The sequence below is a fragment of the Mirounga leonina genome, unplaced genomic scaffold (assembly GCF_011800145.1).
Source record: "Mirounga leonina isolate KUSES-001 unplaced genomic scaffold, KU_Mleo_1.0 Mir_376, whole genome shotgun sequence".
NCBI lineage: Eukaryota > Metazoa > Chordata > Mammalia > Carnivora > Phocidae > Mirounga > Mirounga leonina.
The window spans coordinates 38,139-60,393 of record NW_023270718.1 but is presented as its reverse complement, the minus strand read 5'-3'; the positions used below and the strand labels follow the sequence as shown (position 1 = coordinate 60,393).

General features: G+C 44.4%; 2 protein-coding genes across 3 annotated transcripts in view; one reads left to right on the top strand and one right to left on the bottom strand.

Moving 5' to 3' along the window:
• The window catches only part of LOC117998054, a 38,202-nt gene that overhangs the window by 2,939 nt on the left and 13,008 nt on the right, over positions 1 to 22,255 (top strand). The window contains exon 2 of one of the 2 annotated variants that reach the window (XR_004675938.1): positions 5,636 to 5,687. The gene's annotated coding sequence lies outside the window, so the exon portion shown is untranslated. Of the gene's footprint in view, positions 1 to 5,635; positions 6,879 to 22,255 lie in introns of those variants that run through there. The other variant, XM_034986581.1, reaches the window with a different exon arrangement.
• On the bottom strand, positions 1,039 to 10,658 carry CXCL17 (C-X-C motif chemokine ligand 17). Its single transcript, XM_034986582.1, has 4 exons — positions 10,580 to 10,658; positions 2,589 to 2,669; positions 1,835 to 1,936; positions 1,039 to 1,136 (listed from the first exon to the last, which is right to left on the bottom strand). Exons 1-4 carry the CDS (start codon positions 10,656 to 10,658, stop codon positions 1,039 to 1,041), a joined length of 360 nt encoding a protein of 119 aa, XP_034842473.1.

The following is a 22,255-nucleotide window of genomic DNA, read 5'->3' as shown; positions in this document are numbered from 1 at the left end:
TAAAAAATGACACCCTCCCATTCTTACAGCTTGAAGCCCTTTTCAATGGCATTTGAGATCTTCCACACCATCTCTCTAGCCTTGAACTGTGGTTGTGAATATGTGTTTCCTTTTCTTTTTTTTTTTTTTTTAAAGATTTTATTTATTTATTTGACAGAGAGAGACACAGTGAGAGAGGAAACACAAGAAGGGGGAGTAGGAGAGGGAGAAGCAGGCTTCCCCGCGGTGCAGGGAGCCCGATGTGGGGCTCGATCCCAGGACCCTGGGATCATGACCTGAGCCGAAGGCAGACGCTTAACGACTGAGCCACCCAGATGCCCATGAATATGTGTTTTCTGTACTAGATTGGAAACTCACAGAGTGCAACGACCGTTAATGATGATGATGATAAGAAGAATCATAAATATTGAAGGCATTTTATGTGTTGGGAGACTGTGCCAGGGTTTTTTTGTTTTTCTTTAATCTATATTGTCTTTAGTAAGATCATGTCAGATTCGTTGCTATACCTGCTTTCTTTGCGCCACTTAGCTCTTACCTCAAAAAGGTTTGTTAAATGGGTAAAAGAATAAAAAATTGGGCAGTGGAGAGGAAGAGTGAGGCTGGTAGCGGGGAGAAGTGTGTGTAGAATCTGGGTAGAATTTGCAGTAAACAGGCTAAAGTGGGGATTGAATGAGTTGCCAAACCCCATTTGAAAGAAATGATTTTGACTTATTACATTTAAAAATATTTATTGACTTCTGTTTGCTACTTGCCTGGTTATATTTAAGGTCATTTGGGACCAGTTAAGAAACCAGGGTTTCCAGGTTTCTTTCAGGTAATTAAGCTTAAGCCCGGAAAAGGGGACAGGGGGGCACAGGAAAAGACTGACAAGAGAAGAGGGCACCAGAGGGAGCAATAATCTTGGGGAAAATGCTTTGTGAGAACACTGGAGAGGAGTTAGGGAGGGTGAGCTGGAAGTGAGAGAAGAACATCCTCTAGGGGTGCTCACTATCATCTTGACTGAGAATATTTCATTGGGAGAGTGAGCCCTCAGAAGTCCTATAATGGCAGAGCAAAGCTTGCTAGCTGACATTGTTTGAGAAATTCCTGGCAGGCTCTGGAGTGCTTGTTTGGCTTCCTGTGGTGCCTTTGGTGCCCTAGGGTGAAAATAAAGATTAATGTTAAAAACGTTTTAAAAGTTTAATTTTTATGAAAGCTTTCAAGATGATATAAAAGTGAGACTCATCCAATGGAAAAAAATAAAATTTAAAAAATTTAAAAAATTAAAATAAAGAAAATATATTCTTCACTCCTCATTCCTCAGAGCTGGATGCTTAACCAACTGAGCCACCCAGGTGCCCCCCAAAATAAAATACTTAAAAATAAATAAATAAATTTTTGATAGGTACTACCAAATTGTATTTTACTTCTACCAGCAGTGATAAGGATCTTGATTTATCTCATTCTTCATAATATCATCGTTTGAATCAGTTTAATTTGCCAGTTTACTTTTTATATGACATTTAAAAACTTCCCAAGGGCGGAACCAAATTCTATTTGACATCTTCAGAGATCAATGACCGGGTCCCCAATAGCCCCATCTCCCTCCACTTTGATAAGCAATGGGCTTCTAAAATCTAAGAATTTGGTCGAACCTTTCTAATATTAGGAAAATTGTATCCGCCTCCCTTGCTCGTCTTATTTCCTCAAGTTGACATTGAGTAGAAAGTGTTGAGAGGTGTGCTTATCTTGGTCTTCATTTCACTTCTCCTGTCTATTCTCAACCCCTGCTCCATCCCTAGTTGATTCCACAGAGTGCCTCTGGTTTAAGGAAGGTCATTCATTTGAAACTTACTGGTTTTCTTCACCCTGGCCTTGAACTGATCACAGGGACACTGCTTCTTTGGCATCTCAGGCACTGTCATGATTTTTCTTTTAGGGGCTCTCAGGAACCAGTCTGAAATAACAGGGTTGGTGCTAAGAGGGGAAGGTTAATATCTTTGAGAATAGGGAGTGGGGCAGGGCTTTACTTGCCATCTTCCTTGCCTTCCAGTTTCTTTTTCAGACTGCAGTGGAGGTGGGGAAAGGGGTCAACACAGAACAGTGGGGATACCCAGTTATATGAGCACCAGGATTTCTGAGTTGTTTTGCCTGACCTGTATTGGCAAGAATTTGGTGGCAGGTTTGGAGGGGGCATCAGGATATCATTAAGGAGACCAAAATATGAAGAAAAGATTGAGGCGGCTGCCTTTGGCTCCTTTAACTAGGCCAAGCATTTTGCCTCTCCGATCTCAGTCTTATTTATGGGTAAACAAAGGTCAAAAACAAGATCCAGGAATTTTTTGTAAGGCAGCCCTGGGTTATTGGGGAAAAGAGTAAAGGGGAAGGGGCAGCCAGAGATTCAGCCAGCTCCCCTGGACTTTGGAGGGGTCCTGCTCTTGCCGGAGACTCAGGAAGAAGACAAGCGTTGGTGCTGCATGTGGTGGGCTGGAGGAGAGGGCAGTGGGTGAAGTCAGCTCAGAAAACATCTGTACTGGTGTGTGGGAGGCAGGGATGGGACTCAGGAGAGAGTTGGTTGGTGATGGTGCAGTGCTATTGTTGATACTGACCTTTGCACTCACATTCTTGGCCGCCTTCGTGGAGCCACCTCTTAGGAGCCTGGCGATCGTCCCGATGGCCTCCGGCGACCCCTGGTGGAAGGAAACAGGTCATGGCCAGGCACCGGAAAGGGAAGGGGCCAACAGAAATGGTACCCCAGCATTGTGCTACCTGCATCGGTGGTTTTTCCTTTCTCTCTCTCTCTTTTTTAAAGATTTTATTTATTTATTTGAGAGAGAGAAAGAGCACAAGCAGGGGCAGTGGCAGAGGGAGAGGAGAGAGAGAAGCAGGCTCCCCACTGAGCTGGGAGCCTGATGCTGATGCCAGGCTTGATCCCAGGACCCCGAGACCAGGACGTGAGCCGAAGGCAGACACTTAACTGACTGAGCCACCCAGACATCCCTAACTTCCTTTTTTATTCAGGGATCTAGGGTACTTCAAGAGAGGAGTATTTTAAATGGATAGGGAATTGAGGTTTAAAATCTGGCTTAGAGAAGAGCTTAGCTGGAGGTAGGTGGAAAAAGAATGGCTTCTAGATGGAAAAAAGGACAAAAAGTGGGCATAAATCAAGACCTGATGGGGACACCTGGGTGGCTCAGTTGGTTGAGCATCTGACCCTTGGTTTTAGCTGAGGTCATGATCTCAGGGTCATGATCTCAGGGTCGTGGGATTAAGCCCTGCATCGAGCCCCATGTCGGGCTCTGTGCTCCATGTGGAGTCTGCTTGGGTTTCTCTCTCTCTCTCCCTCTGCCCCTCCCACCCTTCTCCTGCTCTCACTCCCTTTCTCTCTCAAATATATAAATAAATTTTTAGGAAAAAAAAAAAAAGACTTGACAATACCCCCTAGCCCCAGCACACATTAAAATTCTCATGACTTAAGGAATGAGAACAAGGAGCAGATTATTCCATAAACTAGTCAGGATCTTCACCTGACCTTCAAGTTCCTGTATTTGAATCCGTAATCCCAGTTCAACTATAAGAGGATGGTATTTACCTTTGTGCCTCCGGAACAAATCCATTCCTCTTTTGGCCTCTAGTCAAGTCTGTCTTATTACCTGATGCTGTCTTATTCCCATTTTGTGATACCTAAAATATTTCTATGACAATCAAGGATGATGGTTGATAGACTTGAGACTCTGGAGCTAGAAGTGGGCCCAGATGATGCTTCCTTTGTATAGTAGTTTATGATATTTCCTGTAAAAATTAATTATGCCTTCACATGGTTCTCCACTGTATTTGAAGGCAGCTCTCTTAATGCACAGTTATATGTATAGTTTGTTGTTTGAAATCTATTGTGGACTGAATTGTGTCCCCCCAAATTCATGATGAAGCCCTAATCCCCAGAATGACTGTATTTGAAGATAGGGCCTTTAAAGAGTTGACTGAGTTAAAATGAGTTTGAATTAAGATGAGGTCGTTATGGTGGGTCCTGATTCAGTCCGACTAGAGTCTTTATAAGAAGAGATTTGGGTGGGGCGCCTGGGTGGCTCAGTTGGTTAAGCGACTGCCTTCGGCTCAGGTCATGATCCTGGAGTCCCGGGATCGAGTCCCGCATCGGGCTCCCTGCTCAGCGGGGAGTCTGCTTCTCCCTCTGATCCTCCCCCTTTCATGCTCTCTGTCTCCCATTCTCTCTGAGATAAATAAATTAAAAAAAAAAAAAAAAGAGATTTGGGCAAAGGGATACCAGAGATGTGAGAAAATAAATTTCTGTTGTTTAAGCCCCCCATTCTGTGCTATTTTGTTAGGTCTGCCCTAGGAAACTAAAAATCTTTCTCCCACAGATGGCTCAATAGTCATTCAACTACATACAGCTGACACATGGTAGGCACTTGGTAAATGATTGTTCAATAAGCAAATGAAGAGATTGTCTGGAGAGGGCCCTTAGAGATCATCTGGTTCAATCCAGGGCTCTTTCCCAGACTTGTGCCCTTTCTGCCACACAGATGGAAGGTCTTGCATCATTTTCCCAAGTGCTAGTTTCCAAATGTTCTCATGTGCTGTTTTGAGTGCTATTAAAATAATTCAAACAGGCACACATAGCCCCTGCCATCTAAACTTTTCTAATATTTTACTCTCAGCTGACCTCTACTTGTAGTTCCAGAGGAAAGCCACAGAGTGCTAGAGCCAGAGGGAATCTTGGAGGTTATTTAGTTGAATCTCTTTATTTAGAAGTTTTTTCATTCTAAATGTAATATAGCTATATTAGAGAAATTTTGGAAAGTACAAATAAAGAAATCTTTGCTCTTGTCATCTGGTGGTATTTTGGTGTGTTTCCTGCATATGATTTTCTTTATACAGTGATAACCATAGTATGTGAACAAGTTTCTTTTTGTTCACTTAATAAGCATGTTGCTATGTCATCTTCATAATGGATATTTTTATTAACTTTTTTTTTCTTTGAGAGAGAGTGTGAGCAGAGAGGGGCAGAGGGAGAGAGGGACTCTCAAGCAGGTTCCATGCCCAGGCAGAGTCCTACTCAGGGCTGGATCCCACGATCCTGAGATCATAACCTGAGCTGAAATCAAGAGATGGACACTCAACCACCTGAGCCACCCAGGCGCCCCCCCCTTTTAGAAAAGATTTTATTATTTACTAGAGAGAGAGAGAGAGAGAGTGCATGAGTTGGGGGAAGGGGCAGAGGGAGAGGGAGAAAAAGACTCCCCGCTGAGCAGGGAGCCCAGTGACAACTTAGGGCTTGATCCCAGAACCCTGGGATCATGATCTGAGCCAAAGGCAGACGCTTAACGACTGAGCCACCCAGGCGCCCCAATAACAGACATTTTTAATGACTGCATAACATTCCCAGTAAGCATATGAGCTCCTGATTATTTAACTGTTCACTCATTGCTGAATATTTAGATTGTTTTACTTTTGGATATTGATAAATTTATGTTTGTAACTGTTTTCCAAATGTTAGATTATTGTCTTGGGCAAGATTTCCCAAAGTGGAATTGCTGGGTCAAAAGTTAAGAATAGTTTTATGTTTCTTGATATTATTACGGAATGGCTTGTGAAAGGGTTGTACTAATTAACTAAATCACTCCCCCTTTTTTTTCAGATGAGGAAACTGAGGCACAGAGAGAGCAAATGAAATGCCCAAGTTCACAAAGGTAACGGTGACACATCTGAAGCTAAAACCCAGGTCCAAGTTTCTTAAGTCTGTTGTTCTTTCTGCAGCCTTTACAACCCTAATTCCATGGTGTAACTTAAAATGAAGCTGCACGTTCCTGTAATATTATGTTTCCCAGACCTCAGACATTTCTGGGCCACCTTTATGATGCTTTCTGTAGCTTGTACCACCCTCTACTATTATTTACTTCTTACTTTTTCTTTAAACAAATTTAATTTACAAAACAGCCTCATCCTCTGCAATATTATCTGTGAGATTAGGGGTTTGATACATGCGTAGATTTTTTTCTAAGGTGCATTGACATAAACATAACTATTGAAGTAAAAGCTAATTTATGTCCTACCGAAAATCAATTTTGGAGAATATTGATACAGTGGAATAAGCATGAATTTTACATCCAGGCAGGCGGACCTGGCATCAACTACTTGCTCTGTCAGTTAACCATGTTGTCTCGGCTTCTTTGATCTTTGGTTCTCTGGTTTGTAAAACGAGAATAGTAGTATCCACCTTGCAGAATTAGGAATAAATGAGCTACTGGGGGTGCCCAACGGCCAGTGCCCAAGTAGGTGTTCAGTACATGATGGTTATTATTGTGGTTATTATTGCGGATTTCTGTCACTCAGTCCCAAAGAGGGTGTCTATGCTGGAATGTTAGGTTTGTTGCTTTCTGCTGACCTGTATGTGTAAAGAAGCTACTCCCACTTGTTAGGACTCGTGGTAGATCTATCATTATTTTGACTTCCCTGTTCCACTACATATTAACTTTATGATTTCGGACAAGTTGCCTAACTTCTGTGTTTCATTTACCTAATTTGTAAAATGGGGCTAATAAGAGTCCATTAGTGTGTGCACATGCATCTGTTTCCCAGCTTTGTCCACTAGAGGGCGTAGAAGCACTGGCACCTAGTAGCCATGGGCAATACCTTAGTGCCCATGGTTTGTGAATACCATTCTCCAATGAAAGGAACCAGAGGCAGGCCAGGGAAGTACAAGATGAGCCCGGAACATCTTTGTGGTATCAGAAAGTCCGGAACTGCTAAAAAATGCTATGTCAAAAAGACAGAGAAGCCTACTTGCAGGAGCTCTCAATAGTCAATTCTGAGATAATATGAACAACATAATAAATAATGATAGTAATGGATTATAATCCATAAATATCCATGAGTCTTTTTTTTTTAAAGATTTTATTTATTTATTCATGAGAGAGAGAGAGAGAGAGGCAGAGGGAGAAGCAGGCTCCCAAGGAGCAGGGAGCCCGATGTGGGACTCGATCCCAGGACCCTGGGATCATGACCTGAGCCGAAGGCAGATGCTTAACCATCTGAGCCACCCAGGCGCCCCATGAGTCTTTACTCATATAAATAAATAATTCAATAAATAAATGGGAGAGAAGGAGAAGCTTTTTCTTATAGTAGAATCCCAATTAATAAATGTAGAAGGAATGATGGAAATAGAAAATCACCATTTGGCTAATACCATAGTAACATTTGTGGAAGGTGGGAATCATCAAAGGATTTTAAAAATTAGTGGGCAAAAGTATGATGAGAAGAAACAGGCTATTTACATAGTCTTAAAGTATCTGTCCACAAGATACTTATTAATTACAGTGGGAAAAAGAGTAGCTTTACATTAGAGAAACCTGGCAGACACCACCTTAAGCAAGTGTTCAAAATGAATATCATCAGTGGGTGCCTGGGTGGCTCAGTTGGTTAAGCGACTGCCTTCGGCTCAGGTCATGATCCTGGAGTCCCAGGATCGAGTCCCGCATCAGGCTCCCTACTCAGCAGGGAGTCTGCTTCTCCCTCTGACCCTCCCCCCTCTCATGTGCTCTCTCTCTCTCAAATAAATAAATAAAATCTTTAAAAAAATATATCATCAGTAGTTGGGAATGATCATTATCGTGGGCCATCTGATTTGATGCATGGAGAGGGCACACATGACTTCTGTGGTATTCTTGCCCAAAATGCATAATCTGAATTTAATCATGAAGAAACATCAGACAAACCCAAACTGAGGGGCTTTCTACAAAATAACTGAGCAGTACTCTTCAAAACTGTCAAAATCATGAAAGACAAGGAACGCTGAGAGACTGCTCTAGTTTGGGGAAAACCAAGGAGACATGACAACTTTATTCAGTGTAGTATCCTGGATTGGATTCTGGACCAAAAAAAGGACATTAATGGGGTGATTAGCAAACCTGAATATTAGTACATTCATTAATAGTATTATGTCAATGCTAATTTCCTGGTTTTGATAATCATATTATGGTTATGTAAGATGTTATTTGAAAAAAACTGGATGAAGGATATATGGGAACTCTGATTATTTTTATAGCATTTCTTAAGTCTGAAAAATGAAAAGTGAATTAAAAAATACATGTATTTCTGTGAGGTAATATGTGTGAAGAGCTTACAACATTGCCTGCCACAGAGGATTGCTTAACACATTTCAGCTATTATTGTAGATTAATGTAGTTAATGATATTATAAGTAATTTATCTCTTATTACAAGTGATTTGTTTCCTAACATTTTCATATATTCTTATCTATTCTCCCTCTCTGTGAAAAACACACTGTGCATGTATGTGGTTATTTTAAGAGATAAAGTAAGATCCGATTTTATTTTGAGAATCGGGGGTGGGGATGGGAAGGTGAGGGGTGTCGTTTCCTCTAGCCAGACAGGTCCTGCAAAGCTGTGTTTGGCTGGAAGACTGGGATGGAGCCGGATGTGGCTGTAATAGCGCCACCTGGCGGCAGAGCGAGCTTTCCCCAGTTCATTGTCATTGTGCTTTAGGAGATACTTGAGATATTTTACTCAGTCCGTTTATTGAATCCTTGCTAGGTATACATTATAGATCATTTAATATTCACAACAATTCTATGTTCTAAATGGTATTTTACTCATTTTAAGATGGTAAAACGGGCTCCAAAGATGAAGCAGCTTGTCTAGGGTTGTAAAGTAAGGATGGAACAGGATTTGAATCTAGGTTCCTTGGGCTCCAAGGCGGAGTCTACAGGTCTAAGTAAGTCTAAACGTGTCGTCAGGTTTGAGAACTATTGTAGGAGTTCTCAGCTGGGGAGCAGTTTCCCCCTCCAGGGGACATTTGGCAACATCTGGAGTTAACTTTATCTGTCTTAATTGGGGGCAGGGGTGGAGAAGCTGCTTTTGGCATCTAGTTAGTAGAGGCCACACAGATGCTGCTGAACATCTTACAATGCACAGAATAGCACCCTACAGCAAAGAACTGCCCAGCCCCAAATGTTAATAGAGCTGCTATCAAACCCAGGTGTAGAGTCTTTTAAGGGCAACACTTTGAACTTAGAAACCTGAGCATTTTTTCTTTCACTTAGCAAATATTTACTGAATACTATACTGGATAGTGTGAGGGATATGGAAACAATATACCAGATTGTGCCACCAAGGAGGTTACAGTCTAGAAGGGCAAGGGTGGAGGTAGGAAAGGCACACCTTCAGTATAGGACAGAATATGACAAGTGCAAAGAGAGTCAGGTTTGGACTAAGCATGTTCACGGGACGGAGGGCTCATATCTGGTTGAGAGAGGTATCAGGGAGGCTGTGAGGAGGAGGTGGTTTCTGAGCTGAGTATATGAGTGAAGTTAAGCTGGTGGGGAAGCATGAGACCCATTCAGGGAACAACCAACAGTCTAGTTTAGGTGGAACACAGAGCATTTGTTAGTGAAGTGAGGGGTGGATTGGAAAGGCAGGTTGTGGTTAGAGCTTTGAATCGAGGGTGAGGACTCTAGCCTTGGTGTCTGTCACCATGATGGAAAAGCCTTCCCCTCCAGACTGGCAGTCTAGGCCCTAGCCCTATGGGGCCCAGCACCTCCCAGAGAGCTCTCTCTACAAGGGAAGGGAAGTGTAAAATTGGGGTGGAGTAAGGTGAACTTCTGATTTTAAGGATCAAGTTGATGTTAAATATGTAAAAAAGCTATTTTACCTCAAAGTAGGCCTTGAGGAGTTGGTTCTCTCGAGTAGAAACATACATGGGATGAGCTCTCTTCTGCATGGTTGTTCTGCTAATGGTGAGGCCACCTGAGATGTAGTAAAAGCTGGAGCTGATTTGGAGCCTTTGACCTAAGGCCTGCTTCCCAAAAGGTGAGCTTAGTATGGCTAAAGCTTCCAATATGGATACTATCTGGTGATATGATTTTTCTAGTTTATTACTTTACCATTAAATAGCATTAAAAATTATTGGTTGCATTCTGGTGCACTATAAAGAGTATAAGCAAGGACTTCTCATCCTCCGTGAATGTACAGTTGCCTTTAACACCTTTACACTGCCGTCACCAAGACTGGCTCTTCTGCAAAGGGATTAGGGGCAGAAGGTAAGGGAGCAGATTTTTTTTTTAATTTAAAAATTTTATTTAAAGATCTTATTTATTTATTGGACAGAGAGAGTGAGCACAAGCAGGGGGAGCAGCAGGCGGGGAGAGAAGGAGAAGCTGACTCCCCACTGAGCAGGGAGCCCGATGCAGGACTTGATCCCAGGACCCTGAGATCATGACCAGAGCCGCAGGCAGACGCTCAACCGACTGAACCAACCAGGCGTCCCAAGGGAGCAGATTTTTATTGAGCCAGTGCATATCTGTATTTCGTTAGCTACAGTTTCAGATATTTCGATACCCACTATCTCATTTCGCTCTCGCAACGCTCTGGATGTAAGTATAGTCTTCTCCTTTTTGTAAATGAGGAACCAGGCATTGACAGAAGCTAACTTGTCCCAAATCCCTGTAGCTGGAAGGGGCTACATTTCAATGCATGGTTGTTGGGTTTTTTTTGCCACATTTTCTTCTCTGTTTTGCCACATTTTCTCCCCCCTGTTTCCCCTTTATAGAAAATTAATCTTATTACCTGGATTTGGGCTGCTAGAGACCACAGGCATCAGCATTAGTGGCAGCAACAGAAGGAGGAGAGAGATTAGAATTTTCATTGCGACTGTTGGTGCTGCTGTTGAGTCACTTCAACAGAGTGTGGAGGGTTCCAGTTGGAGGCTCCCGACGTCTTCCTGGGGATGGTGGTCTGGGCTTTAATCCCTGGCCAGTGTTCCCATTAGAGGGCGAGAACAGCTAAGTGACGCTGACCTTGTTAGGTAACAGGTTTACAGGAATCTGGGAGGCAAAACTGGCCAAACAAAAAAATGAAGCATTCTTAAGAACACAAGAAGGTGACTGACAACTTGGCAGCAATACTGGTTCCCTCCCCTCCTCTTCCCCCACTCCCTACCCCCCAGGGTGCTAGGATTTCTTCCCCAAATCTTTTTGCTCTTTGCATTTCCTTATACCTTTTGGTGATGCTTTCTAGCTTAATATCAGGCAGGGAAGCGAGTACTAAGGGTCAGCAGAAGAGAGGATGACATGACCTGTTTCCCCTCTGTCCTCCAGGCCCCTGGAGCAACAGGAGTGTTGCTTGAGAAGTTGCTCCGTCCTCACTCTGTTTACAATTTCCTCCCAATTCTGTGGCCACATAAGTAAGGTGGGAAGCAGAGAGGACTGAAGATGAGAGGCTATTTCTCTCTTGCTCAGAACATTGCCCCTGAAGCAGTGGGTCATACTGGGCTTCCTTGTTTTTCATCAGGAAGGTGGCTGTGGCTTAGTTGCTCTAGACTAAAGGAGAAGGAACTGGGTTGGTGGAAGACCCCCAGGCCTTCAAGGCCAAGAAGGTTTGAGAAACAGGAACCATAGGAGGGAAGGAGCCCTTAAAGGGTGTTTGCCTGTGCTGTTGGGATTGTTGGCTCCAGACTTTGGAAACAGCCCAAGGCAAAGGAAGAAGGTAATACTACTTAGAGTAACCGTTAAGGTAAAAACATCAGTACTTACTAAACTTGACTCATTTCAGAGACTTTGGGAAATGTGCTCAAAGAAAGAGGAGAGACGGGCTTGAATGCTGAGTGATATTTGCTGGGGCTGAGGGAATGGTTAACAAGGAAGTCCTCCCCGGCAGCCTCCAGGCAGGAGTGAGAACAGATGGTGTGATTGTTTGACTTGGGAGGGGAGAGGCAAGGCATGAGTCAAACCCTTTTTGATTTCTGTATGATCATTCTTACCCTCTCAATTTTCTTTTCTTTTCTTTTTTTTTTTAAGATTTTATTTATTTATTTGACAAAGAGAGAGAGAGACAGCGAGAGGGGGAACACAAGCAGGGGGAGCGGGAGAGGAAGAAGCAGGCTTCCCGCGGAGCAGGGAGCCCGATGCGGGGCTCGATCCCGGGACCCTGGTATCATGACCTGAGCCGAAGGTAGACGCTTAATGACTGAGCCACCTAGGTGCCCCACCCTCTCAATTTTCAAATTATTGCTGCTTATCAACATATTGGAGAGTTGATTATAGACTTTGCTACTACAAAGTTTATAAAGCACCTTCATGGGGCACCTGGGTGGCTCAGTTGGTTAAGCGACTGCCTTCGCTCAGGTCATGATCCTGGAGTCCCGGGATCGAGTCCGCATCGGGCTCCCTGCTCGGCAGGGAGTCTGCTTCGTCCTCTGACCCTATCCCCTCTCATGTGTTCTCTCTCTCTCATTCTCTCTCTCTCAAATAAATAAATAAAATCTTTAAAGCACCTTCATGAGGCAGGCACAATGGGGATTTGCCTCCAGTTGAAGGCATGGGCTTGGTCTGAGCTTGGTCTGATATAAACCACGGATGTGGTTTCTCTGGAAAATTCTAACAATGGTCTCTGTTCTCAGGAGGCTCAAATCTAACCAGCTAGATGACATATATTCATAAAACCTAGAGATGGAAGTGGAACCAAATTCCAGAAGTGGCAGGAGTTCACTGTGGGCTTAGAGTCACTTGGGGGGACTCTCATTAGATGGAGCTTGGGCGGGGTCTTGCTGGTAGGGTAGGATTTGGATTGGTGGAGGCCACAGAGGAGGGCAGTGCAGAGGAGTATGGAGCTAATTGGATGGGGATCTTTGAGGGTAGTGGAGGGGGTGTTACTGTTCATTTTTGTGTAGGGCCTGGCACTTTGGGAGTACTCTATCAGTGTTTGTTGAATTAAGTGATATTCTCGTAACACTTTAACTAGGCCTGGTATGTTAGGAAGCATGTGAAAAGTGCAGTCCATTATCAGAAAGAAAATTTCACTGATGAATGGTCATGTACCACAAGGGACCTGGTGGGAGCGCTTTCCTTTGCCCACTGAGTTGTCCGTCAGTCTGCTCCCAGGCTGCTGCAGTGTCAGTGAGCTCCTCAGCCCTTCCTCCTGGTCCCCTCAGTCCTGGCTCCCTGTCAGTTCCCTCTGTCTGGTTTTCCCCTCCAAGGACTTGGAGTGGGGTTTGGTCCTGGGTACCATGGGAGGGGGCTTTGGGTCCCTCAGGTTCATTGATATAAAACACCCCCAGGATAAACAGGCTTTTTTCTTGTTAATATTGACAACTACTTAGAGCCCATCTTGAGAACATTATTTGTTTCAACCCAGCCTCTGCCTTACAAAGCTTCCCCTTCAGGAAGGAGGTAAGGGAAAGTGGGGAGAAAATACCATTCTGCCCCTATTTGGTTTCCTGACTCCACAGTGTACTTAGTAGACATTCAGAAATGTTTGTTGATTGATTCCATGATTCATGCTGCCCTAATTATCACTTATTCATACATATATTCAGTAGACATTTGAGCACCTAATGTGTCCCTGGCGTTTGCTAGATGGTGGCTACCGAGAAGAAGGTGTGAAGCTGTCTCTGAGGGGCTCTCACTAGACATAGAGACCCACTGAGGGCTAACCTAACTGCTCCATTTCACAGAACGGAAATTTAAGTTATATGATTTGTGCAACATCATACAGTTCCATTAACCTCAAAGCCACAGGACTAAAAAAAAGAAAGAAAGAAAGGCCACAGGACTAACACTCAATTTTTCTGACCTGCTAGAATTTCTGTTCATGTGGCAGCTGTGGTGAGCTCTAACAGGAGAGAGTGGACATTCAGAATGAGCCCCAAAATGCCTTGGATTAACCAGAAGGAAATGTCTGACCCAAGTATGACCGTCTGGGACATTTGCATTATTACTATTTTTTTTTTCACTTTGAGCTTGAAATGAGGAAAACTGAGCCCAGAAAACAAGAGTGGAAGATTTTCACAGGGGGTTGCTGGGATGGTCCTCAAAAGTCTGTGTCTACCTCTGTTGAGGTATTTCCCGCTGAACTGTGATGGTCTGGCTTTGAATTAGGTTCCCTCCGTAGCCCAGAGCTCAGTGAGGGCAGAGACCAGGTCTGGTTCATCTTTGTGTCTCCAGCGCATAGTACACAGCAGGCTCTAATAAATATTTCTTAAAAAAATAAAACTGAATATGGGGCTCCTGGGTGGCTCAGTCAGTTTAACGTCCAACTCTTGATTTTGGCTCAGGTCATGATCTCAGGGTTGTGAGCTCTAGCTCTGTGCTCAGCAGGGAGTCTATTTGAGAGTCTCGCCCTCTGCCCCTCCCCCCCACTCCCTCTATCTCAAAATAAATCTTTTAAAAAGCTGAATAAAAAGTGTACGCCGGGCGCCTGAGTGGCTCAGTTGGTTAAGCGACTGCCTTCAGCTCGGGTCATGATCCTGGAGTCCCGGGATCGAGTCCCGCATCGGGCTCCCTGCTCAGCGGGGGGTCTGCTTCTCCCTCTGATCCCCTTCCCTGTCGTGCTCTCTCTCATTCTCTCTCTCTCAAATAAATAAATAAAATCTTAAAAAAAAAAAAAGTGTACGCCAACAGAAGTGTGGGGTGACAGAGCCGCTGTACAAGTAGGAAAAACCAGTGTCGTCGCATCAGCTGATGTGGCTTTCTAATACAGGTCTAGCGCCCAGAATGGGGAGATGGGTGGTCCTGTGGCTCTGCTGCGCTGGTCAGAACACTCCTAGAATACTGAGTTTCCGCTGTGCTGGACACACTTCACTGGCCCATTGGAAAGGGACAGAAGAGTGTAGGGACTTCAGGATTGTCATTTGGGAAAGGTCTGTTTTGTGAAAATGTATTAGATGCATTTCAGGGCCAACAGAGTAGGACTCGGACTGGTGAGTGTGCAGCAGACACGTTCAGCTCAGGATGAGAAAGAGCTGTCACAGCAAAGTAAATTTCCTTGGAAAATTACAAGTTTACTGACGGAGTTCAGGCAGGGGCTGGATATCTGAAAACATGTCATAGTGATTTTTTTGTTGTTTTTGAAGGTCACAAGGGCAGAGTTTGGCTTGGAACCCAGCTTCCCCACTAATACCACATTTTATTATAAAAACTGCCCTTTGAATGGTGACATGACTGTATGGTGCAGGCTGAAGTCTGTCTGACAGTTACTTCCGGTCATTGTGGGTGGTTGTGATTCTCATATCTAATCTGTGACTTGGACTTCACCCCCTCTGTTGATCCCCACCCCCTTCAAGGGCAAGAACAGTGAGGTTACGTGCATTTATGGTCATGGCCACCAGATGGCAGCGCTGCCCACTGGTATTTCCTAAGAACACAACTCAGGTGTGGGCAAGTATGTATGTGTGTGTGGCGGGGGGCGCGGTGTTAGGATGAGGGAAAAATGAATGAAAAAATGAATTAGACACAAATGAAGTGAATAGGTAATTTTCTTCCCTGTCAAGTGACAGAGTTGAGGTGAGTCTGAAACCATTGCATTTTAGAACTGGAACCCCCCCTTTTTATTTATTTATTTATTTATTTTAAAGATTTTATTTATTTGACAGAGAGAGACACAGCGAGAGAGGGAACACAAGCAGGGGGAGTGGGAGAGGAAGAAGCAGGCTTCCTGCGGAGCAGGGAGCCCGATGTGGGGCTCGATCCCAAGACCCTGGGATCATGACCTGAGCTAAAGGCAGACACTTAACGACTGAGCCACCCAGTCGCATCCCCCCTTTTTTTAAAATAAAGATTTTATTTATTTCAGAGAGAGAGAGAGAGAGCATCTGCGCACATGAGTGGGGGGAGGAGCAGAGGGAGAGGGAGAAGCAGACTCCTTGCTGAGGGCAAGTCTCCAGGTGGGTGGGGCTCGATCCCAGGATCCTGAGATCATGACCTGAGCCAAAGTCAGACGCTTAATCGACTGAGCCACCCAGGAGCCCCCGGAGCATACTCTAGAGAAGTCTCTTAAACTTTAATGTGTTTACAGATCACCTTGTTTAAATACAGGACTGATTCCTCTGGTGGCGCCCGAGATGCTGCATTTCTAATAAGCTTCTGGACGATGCTGCTGCTGGTTGATGGGCCACAATTTGCGTAGCAAAGCTTTTAGAGGTCGTTTAGGGATTAGGTCTCACTTTACCTGATTTATGGGTGAAGAGAAACTGAAGTGCAGAGAGAGTATGTAACTAGCCTAACAAAGTCATGACTTTAGTGCGTAATTTTTTGCATTTTTTAAAAAGATTTTATTTATTTGACAGAGAGAGAGAGAGACAGTGAAAGAGGGAACCACAAGGAGGGGAGTGGGAGAGGGAGAGGGAGAAGCAGGGAGCCTGATGTGGGGCTTGATCCCAGGGCCCCGGGATCATGACCTGAGCCGAAGGCAGAGGCTTAATGACTGAGCCACCCGGGTGCCTCACTTTTTACATTTAAACCCAAGCTTCTGACCCTTAGTGCAGTTCTCACTCCACTGTATTGTGTGGCCCCCTCTGTGGTTGTTAGTGGCATCTTTTTGGAATAGGAACCTGGAGCCCTGATTTTCACCACTGTCCTCTTTGGTCTTTGCTCAGGATATCGCTTTGGTCACTCTCTTACTCAAAATCTTCGAAGGCTCTTGTGTAAATACAAGATCAAGTTCAGATGTCTCTGTCTAGTTTTCGTGGCTGTACAACATACGGTCCCATTTTGGCAAGCTTACCTAACTTCCCTGTTTCTTAATCTTATTTTTCCGCCATAGTTCTCCCTGCTCCTTCCTATTCCCTACATACCATGTTCAGTCTTCTCGCAATGGCGGTGCTATTAGACACACCTGCTTGTTAATCCCAGCTCCACCACCGACCTTGGCAAGTTACTTTACCTTTCTGAGGAGATAACGCCAAGCGGTGGTTGGGAGGAATAAAGAAAATAACATGCAAACCCCCTCTCACTCCTGAAATCCCTCTCCAAATTAGCATCTCCGGTGGTGCCTGACACCTGCTTCCCAGTGCTTGTGTTTCTCATCCTCTCTGTTTCCCTAAGACTTAACCATTCAAAGGCCTAACCTGAACCCTGCCTCTTTTGTGAAACCTTTCCCAGCCATTCCTGACCTAGTTGACCCCACCCTTCTATAAATTATTTCACCTGAGTATTAGCATTGAATTATGTGCTAGCCTCTCAGTGAGATCCCAGAGAGAGGCTTGAGGGATACTTGGATTTATAATAGTTGAGGGATAATTGGGTTGCATCTTTTCGTAGCGCTCACGGAGTATGTCACAGCTACCTTCTCTTCATTGCTTACTGCCTAGCAGCAGCTCCCTGCACCAGCAGCACCAGCTCCTGGTGGTTTGTGAATACTTTAGGGATAGTTCTCATCAGGGTCCTTCCTGCCTCTGCATTTGAGTTAAACTGGTGTTCCTCTTTGCATGTTATCAATGGCCCCTCCAGGTGTGATGAAATCTCTTTATGGAAACCTCAAGATAATAGTGGTAAGGAAGTTGAGCACAGTATCATTGCTTCAACAACCTGGTGATAGGAGATTGTGTACACTTTCCTATTTCATGAAATTTACAAAAGGGTCCTTACTCACTTCAGAAGAGATTAAGGAGAAAGACCAAGTGGGGAGGTCAAGGTTGTTTAAGGGAGGTCGTGTAGCTCTGACTTAGATTCTGTGAACAGTCCATTCAACTGCACCTGGAAGTGCCATCTTTGCAGGTATTCGTATATTTGTATCACGTGATGTATAACTCCTTCCCTCAGTGCAATTAGGAGCTCACTTCAGGCTCATGACAGTACAATTATATGGTGTGTGCCTTCTCTGCAGCAAAGGTTTCCCTGAAGTCTGGAGAGAAAATAGACCAGCAGGGCTGGACACTTTACTTAGCATCCTGCCTTCTTTTTTTATTGGACAGCAGTCTACTCACCCATCACTTTCTCAATCAGGGGATTTTTGGTCTTTGCTTTCCCCTATCATGGGTCCATGCCAAAGTCCAAGTATATTTATCTTGTGCCTGGAATTGGCTGTTATTTTTAAAAGAGAGGCCTGAGGAATGGCTTCCTTATTGATTTCCAGGATTCTAATCTTCATTGTCTAAGCTGGTGGTTTCCAGCCCTGGATGCTGGTTAGAATCACCTGCAGGGCATTTAAAACCTACCAATGCCTGTGCCTTATCCCCAGAGAGTCTGACTTAATTGGTCTATGGTGTGGCCCCGGCATTTATAGTTTTTAAAAGCTTCCAAATAACATAGTCATTTTACAGAGAAACCTTAGGCAAGTGTTCGAAGTTAACATCACCAGTAATGGGAGATATCAGTATCACCGGCCTGATACGATGGACTGAGAAGGCACAGCATCACGTCTGTGGTATTCTTGCCAAAAGTGCATAGCCTAAGTTTAATCATGAGGATATATTAGATAAGCCCAAACTGAGGGTCATTTCACAGAATAATTGGCCAATATTCTTAAAAAGTTAAGTTAATGAAGGTAAGGGAATTTCCCAGAAACTGGCCCAAATTAAAGGAGACTAAGGAGATAAAACCGCCAAATACAGTGTTTGATCCTAGATTGGTTCCTAGGCCAGAAAAAGGACCTTAGTGGAAAGGTTGATGGAATTTGAACAAGATATGTAGGTTAGTTCATTGTATTATCAATGATAATTTATTGCTTTTGGTCATTGTACTGTGCTTATCTACAACATTAATATTTGGGGAAGTTGAGTGAAGGGTATATGGGAACTTGGACTATTTTTGGAACATTTTTGAAGGTCTGAAAGTATGTCAAAATGAAAAGTTAAAGAAAAAAAAGCTTCCAGGGAATTAATGAATTGCCAGAGTTGAGAACCACTTCCCTAGGTCATCTTGCCTAATACTGTCAGAGTTATCTTCCTGACAATGCTATTTTGTCATGTTTCTGACTTTCTTAAAGTTTCCCAGTTACTCCTATCGTCTGTAGGATAAGTTCGGATAACTTAGGCTGCCATTCAGGGCCCCTGTAACATGCCCCGATCTGCTGCCTTGCTCAGCCTGTAGTTTTCTTTCTTTCTTTTCAAGATTTATTTATCCATTTTAGAGAGAGAGAGAGAGTGCACGGCGGGGAGTGACAGAGGGAGAGGGAAACCCAAACAGACACCATGCTGAGCTCAGAGCCTGACGCAGGGCTTGATCTCATGATCCTGAGATCATGACCTGAGCTGAAAACAAGAGTCGGACGCTTAACTGACTGAGCCACCTCGGCACCCCAACAGTTTACTTTCTTGTGTCTGAATTTATTCTAATTCTTTCTTTTATTTCTATAATGCCCTTGCCTTCCTGCTCAGTCTCCTGAATTATTGTTCACCCTAAAGCCCATCTCAGACCCTGTCTCTTCACTGAAGCCCTTTGTATCTCTGTTGGAAGCAGTCATCTTTCCTTTCTTTGAATTCTGGTAGGTAGGATGGTGTGGAGTGAAAACATGAGCTTTAGATTAAGAAATATGTGAGTCTGATGGGCGCCTGGGTGGCTCGGTCAGTTGGGCGTCTGCCTTCGGCTCAGGTCACGATCCCGGGATCCTGGGATCAAGTCCGGCCTTGAGCTCCTTGCTCAGCGGACAGCCTGCTTCTTCCTCCACCTACCCCCCTGCTCGTGCGCTCTCTCCCTTTCTCCCTCTGTCTCTCTCTCAAATGAATAAATAAAATTGTAAAAAAAAAAAAAAAAGAAATATGTGAGTCTGAGTCCTAGTTCCATTTTTAACAGTTCTTAGAGAGGAGACAAGTGACTTCTTGAAGTTTCGGTTTCTCACTTGCAAAATAGGGATAATAGCATTTACTTCAAAGGGCAATTCTGAGCATTAGATGAAGTCTAAACATAAAGGTCCCTAGCACCTAGGAGGTTCCTTCCTCCCTTGGTTTGTAGCTCAGCAGTCTTCAAAGGAACTGTGGGTGCAAAGGCCCTCGTCAAAATTTTCTGCCGGTCTTTAAAAACATACTAGTACTGAGATGAGGGGCGCCTGGGTGGCTCAGTTGTTAAGCATCTGCCTTTGGCTCAGGTCATGGTCCCAGGGTCCTGGGATCGAGCCCCACATCGGGCTCTCTGCTTGGCGGGAAGCCTGCTTCTCCCTCTCCCACTCCCCCTGCTTGTGTTCCCTCTCTCGCTGTGTCTCTCTCTGTCAAATAAATAAATAAATAAAATCTTTAAAAAAACAAAACAAAACATACTAGTACTGAGATGATAGATACTCCTGAGCTGAATTGAGTGCTTGGGGCTTTAAGGAATTCAACTGACATTCTTTTGTCCTGAAACCCAACTCAGTGAATAAGTGACCTATGGATAGAAGAATGTAACCCAGCAGAGGGAGAAGGGAGAGACAATGGGTTTCTAAATGGGAGAGCGCTGTGATACCTCCCACACCAATGCCCCTTTGCTCTCGGTCAGACAGCATTGAGGAAGTACTACTCCTTACTAAACTTCTTAAGCCGTGAGTCCTGCCAAGCAGCCCTCACTAATCCATTCCGTGCCCAAGTGCACATGTACAGAGGTGAGTCAGGTCCCCTGTGCAGTGAACGCTTTGCTCCCTTTTCTGCCCTCTCAGTGCTGGGTGCTCTGGTTTGGCTGCAGTCCCAGGTCTTTAGTATTGGTCTGAGAAGACAGGCCCAGGAGGGGCAGACTGAGAAGGAAGTCAGATGCCAACAGGCATGGAAAGAGATAGGTGAGGCTGCCATTGTACAAAGGCCACAAACTCTGGGTGTGTTTTATGACTGTTTCTGCATTTGGAATCTCCTCTCCTTTATGACCATTCCAAGAACTCTGTCAACCTCCTGCTTCTCATTACATCTTCTTTCCCTAGTGCACCTCTTTTGTGGCCAGAGAATGGGTATGCAAATAGTTGACAGTTCAGTAAGAATGGCTTTTCATGGGGACCAGGAACCTCACCCCATTTCTTCCCAAAAGAGATTGAGGTTCATAAAAGCAAGCTTTTATGAGGGATGTGCAATTGTGAGTGTGGTGTGAGGGAACAGGTACATCTGTGAAAGGCAAGACAGGAAACAAAATGCTGACTGTTGAATCCTGCAGATGGGGTCAGGGAGCAAAAATCATTCTGGAAGGTAGATTTCATCCAGGAGACCTCTGAAATCTTAGGCTGCTCTCTTCCCAGATTAAATTATTAATATTTGTTTGGGTGGGAGAGGAGGTTAAATTATGAGTTGTGGGATGTTGGGTAACTTACTTAACGTCTCTGTCTCAGTTTTTTTAATCTGTTAAAACAGGAGTGATGACATTCATGGGATTTTTTAGTGAAGACTGTAGCTACATCACAGTGCCGGGCATGTAGTGGGTGCTGGGTGGGTGTGAGCTCTTACAGTTCTGACAATAGGCAGAGATGCCGCCCTGGTCACCTGGGTGGGGATGCACTTTTTAGCCAGGGTCCTGGCAGGCCAGCTGGAAATGAAAATGATAGGGGAAGTTAATTTCCAGGAGTAGAAGGATTGGGTCACAGTAACTCATGAACAACATTCTGGAAAGTGTCATAATTCCATGGCAGGATCCCCAGAGGGTGTGTGGCTTCTGTCACAGTTATTGTCCCTGGGGGTCTGGGAATATGTCCTAGAGTTCGGTGGTCTTGCTGGAAGCTGAGCCTATAAAAGTGGGCTTTAGGGGACGTCTTGGCAAACAGCATTCATCTTGACCAAAGAATTCCCTGCTGTGGCTGGGCGCCGCTCCTGTCTCCGCACTGTTGTTACTTAGAAGGAGTAAAGAGAAGGACTGCAGAAGGATGACATAAAGAAATGAATGTATAGATTCACAGGGCAGAATTGGAACTGGCACGTGTAAGTTATAAGGAGTTCTATGTAAGTTTTATGTGAACATAAAAGGACTTCAAAAAACCCAGACTCTCCATGTAAATACAGTGGCTGCCTTGAGTAGCTCTTCCCAGAAGCACTGAGGCAGAGTCACAAACAGGGTGGGTAGTATGGCCTTCTTTGCTAAATGATGAGAAAGGCAAAGGAGGAAACGGGCACGGGGGAAAGAAAAGGGGGTGGCGAAGGAAAGGGTGGAAGGGATGGTTGGTGAGGGCTGATCGCACTCCAGACACCAGCTTACCTTACTCTGTCCCTGTCTTTTCCTAATGTGGTGAGCCTTATCCTTGTGCTACAGATGAGAGAAAAAGAGGCTCAGGGAGGTGAAATGACTGGTCCTGTGTCATCCAGCCAGTTAGCGACAGAGCTACTGTGTTTCACCCCAAAGCTTGTGCTTTTGCCTGTGTGTCAGAAAAAAAAAGTGAAAGAGAAGGAAGGCAAAGCAAATTTCTGTTGTAGAGTTTAGAAAAGTTGCCTGTGGTACACAGAGTGATGGCCTCCCCCAAATGTCCATTCCTAACGCTGGAACCTGTGACTGTTACTGAATTCAGCAAAAGGGGCTTTGCAGATGTGTTGAAGTTAAGGATCTTGAGATGGTAAGAGTATCCCAGATTATCAAGGTGGGCTCAGTGCAG